This window comes from Mustela nigripes, chromosome 4 (genome assembly GCF_022355385.1).
Source record: "Mustela nigripes isolate SB6536 chromosome 4, MUSNIG.SB6536, whole genome shotgun sequence".
Classification (NCBI taxonomy): domain Eukaryota; kingdom Metazoa; phylum Chordata; class Mammalia; order Carnivora; family Mustelidae; genus Mustela; species Mustela nigripes.
Window position 1 is genome coordinate 29,994,440 of NC_081560.1, and position 21,303 is coordinate 30,015,742.

General features: G+C 38.9%; 1 protein-coding gene and 1 pseudogene across 1 annotated transcript in view; one reads left to right on the forward strand and one right to left on the reverse strand.

The window, feature by feature from the left end:
• Positions 1-7,947, reverse strand: part of KCND2 (potassium voltage-gated channel subfamily D member 2) — a 487,249-nt gene extending 479,302 nt beyond the window's left edge. Inside the window, exon 1 of the mRNA XM_059396517.1 lies at positions 6,827-7,947. Within this exon, the coding sequence (XP_059252500.1) occupies positions 6,827-7,941 (1,115 nt within the window). The 5' untranslated portion in view covers positions 7,942-7,947. The remainder of the gene's footprint in view (positions 1-6,826) is intronic.
• A 1,590-nt stretch (positions 7,948-9,537) lies between these two features.
• The window catches only part of LOC132016271 (microtubule-associated protein RP/EB family member 1-like), a 145,418-nt pseudogene continuing 133,652 nt past the window's right edge, over positions 9,538-21,303 (forward strand).

The following is a 21,303-nucleotide window of genomic DNA, read 5'->3' on the forward strand; positions in this document are numbered from 1 at the left end:
CCATATGCTTCCCAGAGGCATCTGCAATTTACCAGCCCTCACCAGGAAGAAAACTGATTAAGGAAATAGCCATTGACAGCCATTAATTCTAACTTTTGAAGAAAATTAGTTACAGATCAAAGAATGGTGGAGTCTCACAGCTCTCCCAAGTCTAAAAAGAGTAGTTTGTAGTACAAAGACAAAATACTCAAATAATAAATTCCAATTTTTCCTAACACTGAATGAAGTGAAAGATTAGATTAGTAAATTATTGCCAGTGTTGAGACTGCTCACAGCTAAGGAGCTCTGCATGCAGGCTGGTATCACCTCACGCCATGGTCTACAAAGCTTTAATACAGATTTTTCTGCATTTAGGCACTGAGCTAGTAGATAATAAGTCCCCAAATGGTATAGGCCCATACTTCAAAAGCCTTTCAATCTAGTTAGGAAGGCAAGGAGTAAAACCATAAATTATATATAAGATAGCACTTACGAATGTCAAGTAAAATCCTAACTATACATAATGGAGGCTGGGAGGTTGAGAAGGCCTCGTGGAGAAGATCATGGTTGAAGTCTGGTTCAGAAGGAAGAAACTAAAGGGTTACATTCCAATGGGATCTACACTAAAGCAAGGGACAGTCTCAGTGTGGACAGAAATGTAGAGATGGTGTTGCACCCCTATGGTTCTTTCTAATACCAAACTATATCCCACACTGTCAATTCTAGCTATTGCCAATGAGATAGCAATGGTCATATACATACACACATATACATATATATATACTTAATGTATATTTAAATAAATATGAACAATATATAAATATATACATGTGTATATACTATATACAAAAAACTATATAGTATATACTATATATATGTATTAAGTGCTTAGAAAACAGTATAAGACATGAAGAGTCTTATACTAGGGGGAAAAAGAGTAAAATCACACTATAGCTCTGAAGGATAAATAATATTTCCTTTTCGGTGAATATTCTTTCCAACATTCTTGTTCTTTCAATGATACAGAAGTTAAACTGTATCACTCTAACAACTCACAGGCTAACTCTTTTTTAGTTCATTCGAGTCAAAGAATTATTCTCTTCCTCATCAGGCCAGGTAAAATAGTTACCACAACAAAGCTTGCTTCTGAATGGCCTAAGAGTTCCCTGAACAAGAGCACATGCTTTTATTATGTCAGCTGGGCACCATGAGACTAGAGCCCAGGACTGTATAAGTACATGCAGAGCCCGCAGTGATACTGAGAAACGTGGTGTGAGTCCCAAAAAGCAGAACTAGGAGAGAAATGCATTATGTCAATAGAATAAAGACAGAACGGATTCCTTTCTTATACCTGTAGTATCAGCAGTAATCCCCAGTTAGTTATTATTATACACTCCCAGATAATATTTCAAGGTCTTCAGAAAAAAAAAAATAAGTAAAAACATGAAACAAACAAAAAAATGCTGCTGCTGTTTAATTACATCACTATTATGTCACACATGACACACCTCTTCTTGGCAACCAAGTAAATATTTATTTTAAAGAAAAAAAGGAAAATGCTAAGCAAATATACACATTTAAAAATAGGTATGTGTGTCATGTCATATATTACCTATATTCAAATGATGACTAAAACAAAACAAAGACAGTTAAGATTTGGTTACCTGTAATGCATATCACATTTCTCTACATTTCTTTAAAAGTTCATTTTCGACTCCCAACAATGAACATGTTCTATAAAGAATTTTATAAAAATATATGTCATAGTCTGTGGGGAGCCTGGGTGGCTCAGTCAGTTTAGCATCTGACTCTTGATTCCTGCTCAGGTCATGATTTCTGGTGAGATCCAGCCTTTAGTCGGGCTCTGACCTGGGCATGGAGCCTGCTTGAGATTCTCACTTCCCTCTCCTCTGCCCCTCCCTGCCCCATTGTATGGTGTGCACTCTCCCTTAAACACACACACACACACACACACACACACACACAATGAACATAGTATGCAAAAATAAAAGTGGTTTTTACCAACAGCATGGCTCCTCATCTGAAAGATAAATTTGGTACTTTCCACTGTGTAAAGATGTATTTGATTAACATGCTAGCAATATTTACATGCAGATGCTGATGCAAGGGAAAGTAATTCTACTCATTTTGACTAATAACTGGGTAAACCAAAAGTTTCTATGTAAATGATTCTGCAAGCTTACTCCCAACATTCCCCAAAGCTATGCAGTCAGAATAGTGACTGATGGCAGGAAAATATTTAAGAGTTCATTCTTTTTAAGAATATATATTTAACAACATATGTGTTATATAATACATATATATTAAAAGATAAATAACATGTAACATATTTAATATATTTATGTTATATGAGAGATATATAACATACCAGCATTACATAAAACATACGTGACATATACACGACATATTTTTATATATAATCGTTCTCCAATCAAGCCACTCTAAAAAGAGGACACATTGATGTGGATACATTGTTAGGAAAACTGAAATGAAAAACTATTTTGTGTTTTTATTTCTTAAAATAGCAATTTATCAAAACTATTAAAATTGAAATATTATAGAGATAGTTTTGTAGAGTCTTATAAATGGACAACTACACTGAGTTTTCTGAGAGTGCAGAAGTAATTCTACTGTATTTGTTTCTGATGATAGTATACCATAGATGAACTTCTTTTTTCCTAGATTTGTTTAGAAATCAGAACATAATTTTTGTAGTTAAAATCATAAAGTAGTATTTTATTTTATATTTTTAAAAGATTTTCTTTATTTGACAGAGAGAAAGAGCACAGCAGAGGGAGTAGCGGGCAGAGGTAGAGGGAGAAGCAGGCTTTCTCCTGAGTGGGAAGCCCTACATGGGGCTCAATCCCAGGACCCTGGAATCATGACCAGAGGCAAGGCAGCTGCTTAACCAAAGGAGCCACCCAGGCACCCCATAAAGTTGCGTTTTAAACATAAACTTTACAGAAATGCCACGTAGTGGCTTTCTTTCCCATACTGAAAACTTTGATAAAAACAACTCTGTTTCAAAATTAAAGAAGTGGTGGACCACAGAAATTACACTTCTCAAGTTCTTAAGTTTTATGGGATGGGTAACACAACCTCTGTTTTTAAAACAAGGGTCTAAATGGTTAGTAATCATGCCCAAAATGCAGATGTTGTCTAGCATCCAAGCTCCTCAAATTATTTAACGTGCCACCTGGTACTGCTTCTTACTCACAAGTCATGAACCTGAGGTAAATGGTAAAGTTACCAAATATTTTTTGCAAAGTCACTTTGGATTATTGACAAACATTGGAGAATTTCCTAAATATGGCACCATTTGAGTACTACCACTCGAATGAAAAATAACAACTGGATGCTATTTGCCAAAGGTCATTAGGACAAACGAGGAGTTCCAGGTTCTTTTCCTTCCAAGGCTGTTTAAGGAAGCAATTAGAGTTCACATTATGGAAAGGAGGGAGGTGGGGGAGTAAAAGGGTACTGAGGGCCAGTGAAGGTGAATAGATATGCAGGGAAAGAAAAGATAAAATGGAAGGGCAGATATATATGGCTACTCAGTCTAAACACTTCTAAAAATCTTTCTGATATTCTTTCTTTCACTGATTTTTTTTTTTTAAATTAGACTTCTAAGGTTTAACAGGAAATGGGTAGGCTTAAAATTACACTTCAAAGCATTAGTTTTACTGGCAAATTAAATAATTAGTTATATAACAAGCATGGTTAAGTTACAGTATAATGATATGCTTGAGATTTCAAGGAGCACAAAGATGATGAGATGAGTACACAATAGTTCTAAGACAGACCTGGTCGTTTCTTCAGACCAAAACCCAACTGAACATTGTTTAAAAGGACCTGAGAGGTAGATAATTCTGCCAGTCCTGGATTACAAAGCTCTCATCTTTTCTTCTCATGTAGATGATGTTTGCATGAGCTAGATTTTTGATAACCACTGTTTAGGATTCCATTTTCACTTCTATTATCATTCATTGATTAATATTAGCTCTTATTAAAAATAATAGCCAAGTAAAAAGGCTTAGAAAGGATAATGGGAAATCTTTGGTCATCTAGCAGAAACAGCTCGATATTAATTCAAACTACTGCATATTTTCCAGAAAGTTTAGATCTGACACTTTAGCTTATAAGTTTAAAACTACAGTGAAAAATAAATTCAGGCAATGGCTTTTGTTGAATGTTTTCTGTTCTTAAATAAAGCTGTGAGTCACAATGCAACCAAAGATACCAACAAGGCAGGATCTTTAAAACAGAAATCTGTTTCTCTAGGAAAATAAAATACATTATAACTATATTTTAATGAGGAACTGAAGATGTCTTTCTAAGAAATTTCGCTGTATTATAAAGCATATACTTTCTTAAATGTTCATATATATTTATCAATAAATGGATTGCATTTTGACTGCATCAACATTTCTACATCTTAAAAGTATGACTGCTCTAGTCCATCAGATCATTAATTAGCTTAATTTCCCCAAAATTAAAATTTTCAGCTTCAGTGAAATTTAAGTCTTAAAAGTAACTCGCATTTTGCTTCCAAGTTTTGAGAAAGTGTATGTACTTAATTCTTCTAATCTACTTATATAAGAACACATGAACTAAATCCATTTCATAGATTTGACTGGGGCATTATGATTTAGTTTCTTAAATCATTTCAAAAGGTAGATGCTTATTTTATTTATACAGTAAAAAAAAAAAAAATCATTGATAGCTAACACTTTTTTTTCTTCCTAAAAGCAAAAATAAATTTTAAAATAAAATTAAAAAATTAAAGTCATTTCAGGAAACAAACTTTAAAATAATAGTAGTGTCTCTTGTCTAGAATAGAACTTCTGGCCAGATGAAGTTAGCATCTCAACAACATTCATTTTAATACTGATACTCATATACACAGTATATGGTATTAAATGATTAACTTAATAAAATTTAATCAAAATGATCCTCTAATACTTCACAAAGAACACCAGCATAGACACCAAATTTAAAAACATATGTATTTCCTTTTAATGTTTCTTTAATTCCTCTTAAAGCAGAATTCTCTTTTTATTCATAAGTATTTCTGATCTGAAGTCCTGATAGTGATTTGCACTACCCAATTGTCCCTAACAAAGATTTCATACGACAAGAAGACTACAAGACTCGAAACCACACACACATATAAAATTCTCTTTGGTAAGAAAAAAGCATCTATACTACACCTTCAAAAAAACACCTATACTACACCTTCAAAATTTGTCACAAAACTACCAACAGGATAAGAAGGACATACAAGCAGTAGGATACGAATTTTCACTAATTCATTTTTTTTAATGCACCAGTAGGTCTTAAAAAAATACATGAGACTAAATCAAAATCACAGGCAGTGTTTAGCTTTTGTTTGGCACAATTTAATTAACTTAGTCAAAAATTCTTCACATATGAAATATTCCATTAGTTGGCCATATGACAATATGAGAAATTCTGTTCAATGCAATATGGCTAATACAATTAAGTTGACTTTAACCACATTGTCATTTAAAGAAGACAATTAAATTAGCCAGAAACAACTTTAAAAAGCAGCTTTGGGAATAACTTCTTCCTACAGCCATTACCAAACCCTTACTGAACTGATTAACTATGCAAGGAAAGCAGCAAAAAGCTGAAGAAAGGGCACTAACATCACTACTTGGCTTACCTAAGAACTCATAAAACTAAAAGGCTCTAACTATTTTATTTTATTAGATCCTGTAATATATAAATTGTGCTACTTTTCTGCAGTTTAACTAACACTAATCATTTCACTTTCCCTTTTTTCTACCAACTTAAAAAAAATCTTAATTCTAGCTTCATATTAATTTTTTGAAAAAGCATTAATTTGAAATATGTCCCTTTGGTTGCAAAACACCATTACCCCCAAATAAAAGAATACACAGAAGAATTATAGAAAGAAATCAGAATGCACAAAATTCTATTATACAATTGGCCCCTGGTGACCATCAATCTCACCAGATACTGCTCTATCTTCTACGTGTATTTAATGGTCATAGGCCCATTGCCTGATGGGATCTGTAGTTTCTAAAATGAAAAAGCTGTGAGTAATAGTCATTGACTTCTTATTTTGAAACTATGAACCTCTAGTCTTAAATATGCTGCAAATATTCTACTTCATTTAGTAGAGTTGATCAGTTTCAGCCCTAATATTCAAAAACTGTATAATCTATCAGCCAAAATGAAAATACATGTATATGAATATGTACATATATATTATAAAATTCTTGGATAATGATATCTATAATCTGTGTTTTATAATGTTATAAAATAAGAATTATGGTTCTTGGAGGAAAAATGAATGCCAAAAGTATCTATTTACATGAAAATAATACTTCAAATATACATGAAAACTTTTCATTTGAATACACTGGAACACTTTCTAGGCATTTCAGTATATATTGTGCATATTCATACCTTTATGTGGGTGCCAATTTTGTGTTGTTCATTATCATATCTTCATGTATTGGTATATATATACATATATATATATATATAAATAAAATATTATATTTCCCATATGCAGGAATTTTTAAATTTCTTTGTATATTTATCACTCTCAGGCACCAAAACTCAACAGTTGCCAGCAAATCCCCTAAACACTTCAGTCGCTGTACCATACCCATTTCATAGAGAGTTCCTCAAAACCACTTAGAGAATGCTTTCCTAAACCCCTTTCGAAAAGAGAAGAGCTATTTCCCCCGAATTATGTAACCTTACTGAGTCCACTCACAGTCACCTCCCATACCTTCAACCTCCATCCCATTCCATCCTGGATGGCACTTACCCCAGTGTAGTCATGGTGACGATGGTATACCAGAAGGCAGCAGGGATGCTGGTGAACTTGCTGGCTGAAGACCCCTTCTCTGCGTAGAACATGACCGTAGCAAAAATGATGATAGCCATGGTGAGCGAGAAGAGCAAGAAGCCCAGTTCTGAGGCACAACTCTTCAGCGTGTACCCCAGGATACGTAGGCCTTGAGAGTGGCGGGAGAACTTAAAGATCCGGAAGACCCGGAAGACCCGGAGCGTGACAAAGGCTCCGCTGACATCCTCATTGTCTGTCATCACCAGCCCAATGTAATAAGGCAGGATGGCCACCACGTCGATGATACTCATGACGCTGCGCACGAAACGGTAACGACTAGGCGCTGCAGCCAGGCGAAGCAAGTACTCAACGGTGAAGATCATGACACAGGCTGTATCCAAGCAAAAGAAGGCCACCGCATAGCGCTCCCCGCAAGGCAGTTCTTTAATGTGCCCCGGGCTAGACCCGCATGGCACGGTCTCTACCACATTCGCGATGACTGAGACGGCAATGAAGAACCCTGTAACGTAGTAGAACACCAGGGCCATGGTGCTGGTGTGGGGGTTCTCGAACGCCCGCCAGACCCTCTGCCGAGCAGTCATGGTGGGCAGCGCGCTCTCCCCGGTGTTGTCCGTGTCGGCGTCGTCCTGTAGCCGCTCCGCGTTCTCTCGCCTGCGGTCCTTGTACTCCTCGTAACAGCAGTCGCCAATAATCTCTGGGATGAGGCCGAAGAAGGCCAATTCTTCATCATAAGCAGAGATGCACTCGTGGCGAGGATAGTGGAGCTTCCCGGTGCGGTAGAAATTCAAAATGTGGCGGAAGATGTCTGGGTCACGGTCAAAAAAATACTGCTGAGTCTCCGGGTGGTAGAAAAAGTCCCTCTCAGAACTGCCCAGCAGAGTGTCTGGATAGCGTTCCAGGGTGTCCTGCCATGTCTGGAAACGGGTGCCACTCACGTTGAGCACAATCAGAGCATCTTGAGTCCTTTTTCTCTCCTGCCTTGGGGGAGCTGGCATGGGCCCCGAGGCCACAGGCATCCACCCAATGGCTGCCGCCCTGGCAAAGGGCAGCCACGCTGCTACGCCCGCCGCCATGGTTCCTTGAAGTGGAGGCAAGAAGGGCAACCAGGCCTCTACGATGGGGCAAAGTAGCCACAATCACTCACTTCCGCCCGTCGAACAAAATACCACTGAGAAATGTGGTCCGGAAGTATCACTCCTATTCCACGGTAGAGCTCCTGGTGAAGTCACAGTTCTCAGAAGGGCAAGTTTCCCTCAAACACAGGAATTTGGAGTAGTAAGAAAAAAAAAAAAATACAATGTCCTAACAATCACGCCCAGCAGACTCTAACCAGACCTCTTCCAGCAGGTGAACCAGGCCACTCCTGGCACAAATAAGTATACAGCTGACTTTAGACGCAGCAATTTTTTCAAACAGGTGTCTGGTTTTTTCCCTGACACAGTCCGGATAATGTGGGGTCAGTATGCGTTGTGTAGGATAGAGAAAACGAAGGGCAGTCACTCAGTGGTATTCTTTTGGTGAATTAGACAATCCCTCCACCTTCCCTTTTAGCTCTTTTCAAACCTTCCCTTTCCAAGTGGCCCTTCCCGCCAACGGAGTCTCAGAAAGGCGACCTGTTGTTGCAGCTTCCGAGATGCGGTCACAGCCGCTGCCCCACGTCTCTTTGGGAGTCCGGTCGCCACCTCCACTCCTTGGGCCGTATTTGCAGAGATGGAGGTGCTGTGCGGTGGGCACGGTGGGGGGCGTTAATACAGAGCCTCCTCCCCCACGTCTGCAAGCACCCCTTGTGTCTGCCAAAAGCGTTTGCCCAATCGCCCCTTCACTCTCTTTTCAAGTTCAGCTCAGGTGCAGTGTGACAGTTACAGAACACGGGAGCTGGCAGCCGCCGCCGCCGCGGCGGCAGCAGCAGCATCTGCCTCCGCGCAGAACGCGCCTCGCTCGCGGTACATACCTGGCAAAGTGCGCGCCGGGGCTGAGTTGCATAGAGACTTTCTCCTCGCGGTGCACCCGGAAAGGGAAAAGCAGAGAAAGCAGCTCCCGAGCAGCCGAATCCGATGCGCCCAGAGAGCATAAATAAAGCTCAAGCGAGCTCTTCTTCCCCTTCCCCCATCCCTCTGTGCTTCCCTCCTCCTTTTCACCTTCCAAAAGCCAGGCGCAGGCGAGCCGAGCAGCAGCAACAAGTTCAAAAGGTGCGGGGGAGGCGAGAACGGAGGGGACTGGCTCCTGCCAACTTACTGCGCCGCCGCTGTCACCGGGGCCCGAGCCGGGCGGTGCGGGGCTGTGGGGCTGCGGGGCTGCGGGGCGGCCGGGCTGGCGGCGTCGGTGGCGTGGCGGGGCCGGGGCGGGAGCCGGAGCCCGGGCCGGGGCCGGGGCCGTCGCAGGCAATCGCCTGAGCGCAGAGGCAGGAGGCGCTCGGCAGCGCGGGGGCGCGGGAGGGCGGCTGGCTGCTTCCCCGCCAGTGGGTGGTCCTGCATCTCCCCCGGCTCCCCGCGCCGTTCTGCTCGTGCGATCAATAAATAAGGAGAAAATAAATAAATAACCACGCGCACGCCCCGCCACGCAGGTTATGAAAGGCGTCTCCTGCCTTTCCCTGGGCTTGACCTTTCTCCGCCCCCGCCCCCTCGGGCTCCTCTCGCTCCACCCCAGCCACCCACCAGCCCTGGCTCAAAATGTCACCGAGGGAGAGCATCCAGGTGGATCTGCCGGGGAGGAGAGCAGCCTGGAGGAACAAAGGGAAGCTTCACGCGCCCGGCTGCGGTGGTTCGGTGGAGGAGAGGAGGAAGGGGACCGGTGCCGTGCTTCTGCCTCCCTGGGACCCGGTTCAAGGCGAGCGTGGGAAAAGAAAAAAAAAAAAAAAAAAAAAAAAAGGAAAAAGAGAGAAAGAGAAGCTGGGAAGGAGGGTGAGCGGAGCGGAACGCGCAGGAATTGGTTGTCTTCTGGAGGCTACTGGGTAGCAAGACCTGCAGAGCCCCGCGGCGGAATTTTTAAGTGCTTTTCCCTCTTTCTATTTGTTCAAACCAGATGTGAACGTTGTAGGAGCTAATATGTCATCTATCCAACTTGCCGAAAAGTCAGACAGTCCCCCTCGGTCTAGGTCTTGCCACAACTCCTTTTCTCGTCCTTTGAGAATGACAGGAAGGATTTAGAACCCCTTTCCAAATGTCAGCGTCCAGGGGCGTGAGTGTCTTATGAGTGTGCGTCCCCTTCCTTTGCTCTGCGCATCTCTGCGCATCTCTAAAATGGTTAAAGTAGTTAAAGGGGTCCGTGTGGGGGGTAAGTGATGGGGTAAGAGACTAGGAGATTGTCGCGGCCAACCGTTTTGTTTTTCGTGTACCCCGCCTCCTCACCCCAGCCCTCCCTACACCCCCAGGCATTAGGAATCGTCCTTAAAATCAAACCTATACCACTTGTAACCACTAGATGGCGTGAATGGAGAGAAGTTAAATTTACACCTAAGGTTTGGATGCTTTGGAAAGGTGAAGGATCAAAATGAGGTGACCCAATGGAAAATCGGATCACAGCAAATATCCTCAATTCCCCCTCTCCAAATACCAAACATACCTTTTTGGTATTTATGTGAGATACACTACTCAAATTTATTTGAAATTTAATTTGAAATTTAATTTGAAAATTAAATTTCGATTACTGAATAATAGTGATGATAAAGGTCTTTAGAAATAGTGACACTTCACCTATATTAAGGGGGGGGGGTCTAGTTTTTACCTAAAAGTTATCTTTTCAAGGCTTATTTTGTTTTTAGTTTGAAAAGTAGTTGGACTGTGATGAAGAGTCTTGAATTGACTCTAAAGCCCTAGAGATCTTAGGCAGGATGTGTTAACCTTAAAAATCTGAAATGGAATACCTCAAAAAAAAAGGACACTAACAAAAAATAGAGTCTACAGAAACTCGCCAGAGAAAGAGAAAAACAAACTTTCTAATATGCAGGACTTTTTGTAGAGATGGGAAGGCATTTTTTGTTTACTTGTTTACTGGAGTAGTTTAGGGAATCCTATGTTAGTAGCTAATGAAGTCAGAGCTAATGCACCATGAAAGTTTGGAAACACAGAACTGAAAACACCTGCTGTTTTATCTGTTTGGATGAGTCGCAGTGAAAGATGCTTGTTAACAAGTCTATATGGCCTGCATACATGAAAAGGAATATTAAGTGAAAAATAAAGAAGGGACTACTTAAAAATTACCGTAAGAAAATTAACCCCTTCCTAATCCAGAAAATAAGGTGCCAACATAACAGGAGTCTCCAGAGAATGGAGAGCCATGAATATTCAATCGATGCCAAATTGGCATGACCTCCCATAAAGACCAGGGCAGGCAACCTTAAGAGAGCTTTTAAAACTTCCCAGCAGGACGCTGAACACTAACAAATATAAACATAGATGTTTAACTCTACAAAACCCTTAAGTAAGCAAGAATAGAAAATCCATAATTCTTAAGAAGACTTTGAGGTCGGTTCTCCCCCAATCTCTACAAGGTTCTTGATGCAACAGAAAGAATGTGGGCTTAAAAGCTAAACCCATCTAGATTCAAATTCTAGTCCAAAAAATAACTCATAGGCTTTGTTTCATCTGGCAAATTACTTAACTTTTGTTTAGAAGTTGCAGATAATAAAACTTAACTTTTTAAGCCTATTGTGAGGATTAAACAGGATAATTCTCCTGAATGCCAGTGTAGAATTTAGTACACACAAATTGTACTCAATATCAATTCCTTTTTACTTTCGATGCCTAATGGAAATGCAGACTATTTTATCAACCCTGTATTTGAAATTCCCACAGGTACTTCTGTGTTTACTCTCACATCTGAGTTCAAGAGTCCCCTTGTGATATAGCAGTGACTCTGATATTTCAATGAAATGCTATATGAAGGCTATGTATGCAAAATTCAGCAGAACATTCTCAGTCTCTATGCTTCTCTTGCCCAGGGATTCCTGTGCTTCCTTCTTGTACTCCCATTTTACATACTCTGCTTGGTTGATGGAAAATAAACTCAGCAAGATCAAAATTGAATTCATCACCTCTCTTGTCCTCTACTCAGTTTTCTCTCCTGATGAATAAAGCCCAAGGTAGAAACCTCATGGTCATTCCACAGACACTGTCCTGTTCTTTACCACTTCCCTGTACAATCCCCTCAAAAAAACACACTCATCTAATGCTCCAATAAGCTTGTTTTATTCTACCCTCATTACCCATCTATCCTTATACTGTACCTACAGTGATTTTTAAAAACTATTTTGAGATAATTATAGGTTCACATGCAATTGTGAGAAAGAAGAGATTCCTTACACCAATCACCTAGCTCCCCCAAAGTTAACATTTTGCATATTACGGTACAATATTGCAACCAGAAAATTGACATATTGGTGCAATCCACTGACCTTAGTCACATTTAACCTATTTTACATACACTAATTTTTGCATGTTATATAATTTTCTCACACGTATATATTTATGTGACTACCATCACAGTAAGCATCTAAATAAAAGATTTCCACGATGAGGATCCCCCTTTATAGTCAGCTCCCTTCCTCCTCCCTTCCCTATCCCTTGCCAACTACTAATCTGTTCTTCTTGATAGTTTATCAATTCACAAATATTATATAGAAGGATTCATGCAGAATAAACTTTTCAATTTGTCTTATTTTACTCAGTAGAATTAGTTGAGATCTAGCCACATTGTTGAATGTAGCAACGGTTCATTTCTTTTTATTGCTGACTAGTACCACACTTTGATTATGCATTCTCTCACTGAAGGAGATTTGGAGAGGTTCCAGTTTGGGGCTTTTATGAATAAAGCTGCTATGAACATTCATGTACAGGTTACTGTGTGAACATCAATTTTCACTTCTTTGAGATAACTACCCAAGAGCATAACTCCTAGGTTTATGACAAGTGTATTTCTAGTTTTGTGAGAAGCTTCAATAATCTTTTCCAGAATGGCTGTATATCCTACTGGTAAACTCTAAGTTAGCTGGTTTCTCAGCATCCTTGCCGACATTTGGCATTATCACCACTTTTTGTTTTAGCCTTTCTGATAGTGTGTTGTGACATCTCATTGTGGTTTTAATTTGCATTTACCTAATGGCTAATTTTGTTGAATATGTCTTTATGCACATATTTACCATCTGTATATTCTTTGGCAAAATGCATGTTCCTATCTGCTCAGTTCTTAATTGACTTGTTTGCTTTTTACTGTTGACTTTTGAAAACTTTTAATGTATTCTAAATAATGGCCCTTTGTCATATATGTCCCTTGCAAATATTTTTCCAAGTTTGTAACTTGTCTTTTCATACTCCACACAGGACTTTTTGCAAAGCAGGAGTTTTTAATTCTGATGAGATCCAAATTGTCAATTCTTCCTTATATGGATCGTGGTGTTGGTGTCAAATCTAACTCTGCCTAGTCCTTTGTCCCAAAGATTTTCCCTGTTGTTGTTGTCTTTTTTTCCCTAAATATGTTATAGTTTTACATGTTAAACATAAGTCTACGATCTATTTTGAGTTAATTTTTGTATAAGGTAATGAGGTTTAGGTCAAAGGCCCATATTATTTTTTTGGCCTATTTGTTGAAAATCTTATCCTTCCTATATTGAATTACTTTTGCATCCTTGTCAAAAATTATCTGGGTAAGGGGCACCTGGGTGGCTTACTCAGTTAGGTGTCTGCCTCTGGCCCAGGTCATGATCCTGGAGTCCCAGTATCGAGTCCTGCGTCGGGCTCCCTGCTCGGCAGGGAGTCTGCTTCTCCCTCTGACCCTCTCCTCTCATGCTCTCTCTCTCTCTCTCTCTCTCAAATAAACAAATAAAATCTTTAAGAAAAATTAGTTGGGTATATTTTGGCAGTTTATTTTTAGGTTATTTTTTGTTCCAGTGATACTGTCTATCTCCTCACTAAAACCATACTTTCTTGATTACTGAAGCTATCTAGTAATGCTTAACATCAACTATGATTGTTCCTTCCACTTTATTATTCTTTTTCAAAACTAAGTTTTTCTAGGCCCTTGCCTTTCCAAATACATATTATTTTATTTATTTATTTAAGTAGACTCCACACCCAGTGTGGAGCCCAACATGAGGCTTGAATTCACAACCCTGAGATCAAGACCAGAGCTGAGATCAAGAGTTTGATGCTCAACCCACTAAGTCACCCAGGTGCCCCTCTATATACATTTTAGAGTAAACATACCCCTGTCTACAAAAAATCTTGTAGGATTTAAATAAACACTGCATTATACCTATAAATTAATATGGGGAATAGACATGTTTCCTATGCTAATTCTTTCAATCCATGATCACTATACATCTCTCCATTTATTTAGCTCCTTTTCTTTCATCAGCTTTTTGCAATTTTCAGGATACAAATCCCATATACATTTTATTAGGTATATACTAACTATTTCAGTTTCTTTGGAGGAATTATAAATAAATAGTATTGTGCGTTTTTTAAAATCTTGGTTTCCATATGGAACCCCAAATTCGGTTTTGTATGTTGATCATGTACCTGCAATTTTGTTGAACCTCCTTGTTAGTTCTTGGGTTTTCTATGTAGACAATCATGCCAGTTTTATTTCTCCTTTTGCAATCTGTATGCCTTTGATTTAGAGTGTGTTTTTCTGAAAATATAATCACATCACTCCTCCTTTCGATAGTCTTACCTCTTTTTCAGAAATCACTCAGCAGAGAATGCAGAAGCCTTCAGGATCTCAATTCCTTCTACCCTTTAAGCCTCATCTCAAGTTGCCTTAAATTAGCTTACTTCACGGTCTTGTTCAACTATTTTTCGTTTGAAGAATTTCGTGTGTTTTATCTTGATTTCGGGGTCTTGGTTCACACCTCTCTTTCTCGTAGCTCTCAAATATTCACCTTGAATCAGTCTCTAGGACCGACTTCTAAATTATGTCTATTATTTTATTATTATGTCTATTTCATGTGCTCCATCAGAAACTGTAACAATCTAGAAGAGGAGTGTGTCTCCTTCTTTCTCTTAGCCAACAGACTATAAGCTCTTTGAGAAAAGGCAACAGTCTTTTATCTCTGTATCCTCAGGATCTGCCATTGTACTTGGCACACAGTAGAAATAAAGGGACTATCTGTTAAAGGACTGGATGCTCTCATTAGATAGTCAATATTCACTTTTTCCCCATTATAGATTATTATTGTTACGCTCCAAAAGGTTCATAGAATATCACGCTGATTTTTCTACCAAGATGTACAATGGAAAACAAATTACCTTAACAATGAGACAAATGATCTGCATTTGTATTCCTGTGTAAAAAGTGCTTTCTTGGTAGGCTCACTATAGTTGGTTCTCAAAAAGGTCTGTGATGTGTTATTCTTATGTTTATTTTATCCAAAAGGAAACAAAGCTCAAGAAGGTTAAATGATTTTCCAAGATTATATCATATAACTGAGTGGCAGAAGCTGACTCATTCCCAGGCCTTCCGATTCTAAATCACATATCCTTTTAGTTCTATAAACACACTAGTATCTCCAACAACAAAGTCTCTTTGTCCATTTGTTGTTGTCTTTCATACTAGGGATGAAGCTGCAGACAGGTGTACTGTATTACTCATCCCCTATAGCACGTCTCTGAGAGGTCACTGTATTCATTTAGCTGTATAGAATAGTGATTTGGCATATGTATATGTTGCTAAATGATTACTATAATAAATTTAGTTAAAGCCCATCACCACACATACCACATTTTTTTCTTGTGATGAGAATTTTAAGATCCACTTTCTTAATACTGAATCGTATGTTTGAAAGATGCTAACTACCGTCATTGTACTGTGCATCACATCCCAGTCATTTCTATATCTCATAACTGGAAGTTTGTATCTTTTGAACTTTCACCTATTTCCTAATAACCGTGTATTAGGTTTTTTAAAAAATATAGTATCATCTTTATTAAAGAAACAAAATCCTACGTCAAGAAAGAATTCGATCAACTTGTAAAATAAACAAAAGTTTTAGCTAGGAATTAAAATGATAGGCAATAAATCTTGATTAAGTTCTATTAATTTTTTGAAAACATATTTGTTTATACTGTTAAATATCAAGAGAAAAAAATCAATATTTTCACCCTAAAATATCTGATCACAAGGTACATATATAGTTCATTTTTTAAAAAGATTTTATTTATTTATTTGTCATAGAGAGAGAAGTGAGACCAAGCACAGGCAGACAGAATGGCAGGCAGAGGCAGAGGGAGAAGCAGGCACCCTGCCAAGCAAGGAGCCCGATGTGGGACTCGATCCCAGGACACTGGGATCATGACCTGAGCCAAAGGCAGCCGCTTAACCAACTGAGCCACCCAGGCGTCCCTATATATAGTTCATTTTTATTCACTTTCTAAGGTTTCATATTATTTTGTGTTTGGCAAATGTACTTTATCCAAAGTAAATTTTGGTTTGGTCTGGATCGTCTGTTCATTAGAAGTACACAAGCCATCTTTTTTTTTTTTTTTAAGTTTATTTTGTTTCCTGGGAAAATAAAAATAAAATCTGACTTACTAGTAAGGTATGGGAGATATGAGAAAGTCACAGAATAGGTAAGGCTAGTTAAATACTGAAAACATACTTGAGATTTCAAATACCTCACCATATCCCTGGAATATGGTCATCAGGGAAAGGGCAATGACCCTGTGTCTGTTTTTGGACCACTATTAAAAAGATAAGTTGGCAACCTACGCTTAACTTATTTTTTAACTTCTTTTTTCCATTTATTAATACTGCAGAGTCCTTTTCAAAGTCCTCTTCAAAGGATCTTCCCTCTTTTAAGTTCCAGACCTTGAACATCTCCTATTAAAAATAACCCATTTTCAGGGACTTTATTCCTCATATACAGAACAACTTAAATATATTTTATATAATGAAATGGACTTGACTTCCCAGGTTCCCACAATGCTGCTCTGTGACCCTGTCACATCCTATGTGTTTGGAACTCTGTCAGCTAATACATTTTGTAAACACACGTACAAAATCTAGCCATGATGTTATGGCTTCAATTCCACCTCAAGGGGTGCTTGTCATCATAAAGAAGTATAGTGATTGTTTTTAATATAAACAATGTATTGGGGAGGGTGCCTAGGTGGCTCAGTTGTTAAGCATCTGCCTTGGGTTCAGGTCAGGAGCTGAAGGTCCCGGGATTGAGTCCGCATCAGGTTTCCTGCTTGGTGGGAAGCCTGCTTCTCCCTCTCCCACTTCGCCCTGCTTGTAGTCCCTCTCTTGCTGTCTCTTTCTCTTTCAAATAAATAAATATAATTTTTAAAAAATGTATCTTTGTTGCTAAAATTTTTATGAAATTACAGATGGTTGGTGATGCACATGTTGTTCCTATGATCAGGAAAGGCATGGCACAAATTAGAGGGAAAAAACCAGTTTTTAACACACTGCTATTATCAGTCACTTACAATGTGGGAAAGCACCACATCGTATGTGAGAAATGACCCAAGTTATTCAAGATCAGCTGCCCTCAGGGAGCTTGACACCTGGAATAGAAAGAACAGAACATGTAAATATCTTTTAATCCAAAAGTAAACTTACTTGTGAGTTTCATTTCAAGATATTTTCCCTAAATATTTTATCCTGAGAAACCGCTTGTTTGTTAGAGATGAAAAAAAGAGGGAAGAGGAAACATATAAATTAGATTCTTGGACTCATTATCATATTTATAACTTTGGCATTAATTGGTATGGAATAATTCCAGAGCCATAAAGTAAGAACTGTGACTACAAACAAGAAAGAAACCGTGAGCGTTCCGAAGAAATAAAAGACTTCTTTTTTAGAACTAGAGAAAAGTAAATTCTTGCATATGTTACTAATGTTGGCGAAGAAGATAAATTACTCCAAATAGTTTATGGTCGTTGAAAATCTTGAAGAAGTCTATAAAGTTTTCATCATTTAAGAAGCCACATTCTGTGAGAAAATTGGCAATTAATTTGCCTGTTTACTTTTTTAAAAACTGCTTGATATGCTCTAGCAAGCCACTCTGATACGTAAGTATATTTGCTTCATTATTTCTATACATAATTATGTAGTTGGCTTTAATAAATCACTCAAAATGGTGGACTGTAAAAAAAAAAAAAAAAAGCAGAACAATGTAATACTTTAAAATATTTGGTTAATAGAAGATCCCTGCCTTACCTTACCTTTAGAAACTGATATTATGTAAATCTTGCTTGTTTACAATTTAACCTGTGCTGGATTTTAATTTAAATAAAGAAAATTATTTAATAGAGGGATTTAAACAGGTTTTACATTGCAGCTGTTCGAGCCCCTCAGGTAAATACTTATTGAGAGAGCTTATTAAAGTTTGTTCTACTTATTTATGTTTAAATTCTTTTTCTTCTCTTGTGCGAAGCCTTTGTGGGGCAGAACTCCCACTGACTGAGAAGAGTCCTGCGCATATAGATTTGGGAAGAACAAATCTTGAATGCTTATCAAGTAATTGCATTCAATGTGTCTATATGTGTCACATTTTCTACATCATTTCTTTTTTGGAAATATGAATTGTATTCTGAATAAAGAAATTTGGAAAGTTCAGCTTTTTTTACCCTAGTGAAGATAATCACATTAAGAACAGGGTATGCAGGGCGCCTGGGTGGCTCAGTGATTTAAGCCTCTGCCTTCAGCTCAGGTCATGATCTCAGGGTCCTGGAATCAAGCCCCCGCATTGGGCTCTCTGCTTGGCGAGGAGCCTGCTCCCCCTATTGCCTGTCTCTCTGCCTACTTGTGATCTTTCTCTCTGTCAAAGAAATAAATAAAATCTTTAAAAAAAAAAAGAATGGGGTATAAATAATTATATAACATTTAAAAATATTTAAAACATTTTATAAAATATGAGCTTTCTGAAAAGAGAAATTTGGACAATGTGTGATATGAGGTGAAGCTGTTATGAGGGAAGCCTCCCTCAGACTGTGTCTATTTCTATAACTGATTTAAGGAGGAAATAACAAATAGGCTTTAATTTATGATAGTCATATGTAGGAGAAAGCTAAAAAAGAAGAAACTGACAGGAAAAAAAAATCTACTCCAAATAAAGGGTATAATTTAAAAAAAAAAAGGAAATGAAGGGTGGACATAAGACCGTTTGTGAGGGGAAAAAAATGTAGTATGTATGATTATTTGACATGGAAGTCTAAAGAAAGAAAGAAAAAAAAAAGACAGGTCACACCAATTCTAAGCTCAGTGACTGAGAGAATAAGGCTAGGAGAAGGGAAAATCAAAGGAAGCACTTAGGGAAAGAAGCCGCTCCCCTTCCATACTGGCATGTTAAGACAGTGAGTACAGTAAGTTTTATATGCAGGAGATAGAACAGTTTATCGGAAGACCTGACATCACAGTTCCAGATCTTCTGGAAATTTATTTTTTGATATTAAACATTTGGACATTCATATTGCGTTCTTGATCTGAAATTTCACTTCCAATTCTCTTAGATCCAGTAAATAAATCTTGAAAAGGGGAAAATGAAAATCTTTGAGAACCTGTTAGCGATGAAGAGCGATAATGCATTTCACTGGGGCTCATATTGTGTTTACTCAGTAACTTCCCTCTCAAGGGAATACATTTTCAGCCAACAACCAGTGGACTGTCGGGTTAAAATGTTTTAAAATATTTAAAATTCTCTTTTGCTCATATATTAGGACCAGAGAGAATAGTAATACCTACGTAGCCTGTTATAATGTATAAATTATAAGCATATAATTTAAATATTATGTAAATATCATCTATCACTCTGTCTTCGTGTCTCTCTCTCTCCATCTTAAGAACCATGCGTTTACCCTGCTACTCCTAACCCAACCCTAATATTTTCCTTTCCATAACTGTAGTACTTTTCTGACAATTAAGAATCCTGTTTCTCCTTATCCTACATATTCACTTACTTATTGATCTTCTTTTATGCAACCAATCACCTATGGATGCCTCTCTTCCCTATATGTAGCCTCCAGTACTTTCTGGAGGACACTGCTGCCACTGTCCACCCCCATGTGGTCACCCCCCAAGAACTGAAATCCTTCCTTTAGCCTCCCCTTATGTGGCTGCTGCCATCACCCCTCTAGGCTCTGACACAACATGCTGGATTGCCTCCCTATACTTGGGCTCCAACATCTTGGGTTGTTCTACTCCTCCCTTGGGGTCCCTCCACATTCCACACAGTTCTAACTCCAGGTTTGGTCTACCACAGCTCAACCTGCTTCCTTTCTACCTCACATGGGGATGCACACTTTGCTCAGCCTTCCTTAATGTAGGAATAAATTGTTCAGGAAAGAAAAAAAAGATGGGAAAAGGGAGAGCTATATAAGACTTTAAACCTTAGTTTAAAGGAAAGAGACTTGATGGCTCATTATTTGACTTTCAACAAGCTTTTCTAAGTGCCTACTCTTACCCAAGTTTCATGTGCAGAGCTTCGTGTATTACCCCTGATAACATGGGAGAGAAGCTAAACATACTGGTAATGGTATTCCAAAGTAAGAAACACTAAGAGATATATACCTAGGCATGGGGTCACTGAAGATCAGCACCTACCTCTCCAGGAATCAGAGCCAGAGTCCTTAGGGGCTATTTCTTGGTTGGGGGTGGAGGGTACCACTGCAGGCCTGAGATTGCTATGTTTAGAAGGACCTGCTTGAAGTATTGGCCCTTGGATGGCATCTAGAAACTTGCCCCCCACCCCAGTCAGTAGTTAACTAATAAAGGTTCACACAATATGTGCTGTGCAAAAAATATACTTTAGGCTAAACACCTTCTTTTCTTCTCGAAATCTGTGCTCATACATTCAAGGCAGAGGCTGCCTGCATGACCAGTCCCCACCTACATATCTAATGTGCTCCCCTGGGCACAGACACTGTTTACATGTTGTTGCATTTCATTACTGGAGGAAGAGGACTCCCTGTGGACACTGCATGGGATGGAGAGAGAAAAAAAAAATATACCGCATCAGTCCCTCCAGACACTGTGCCTTTTTTGCATGTGATCCATCCATGTATCTTTACTGCAGCACTGTACTACATTCTGTGGTAAGTACACCTGCGTGCTGACTCCTGTGTCTTTCCAGCTGATCCCTGGAAGCGGGAGTGTCCTGGTGATACTACACACATTCCTAGACTGAGTTTTTTTTTTTTTTTTTTTTTTTTTTTTTTTTACTGATTTATTTATTTGACAGAGAGAGACATAGCGAGAGCAGGAACACAAGCAGGGTGAGTGGGAGAGGGAGAAGCCGGATTCTGGTGGAGCAGGGAGCCTGATGAGGGGCTGGAACCAGATGTGGGGCTCAATCCCAGGACCCTGGCATCATGACCTGAGCCCAAGGCAGACACTTAACAACTGAGCTACCCAGGTGCTCCCCTAGACTGAGTTTTAAGTCAAATTTTATTAAGTGAAAATAGCATTCATGGGATTTCTGAGCAGAAGAAACAGCATAA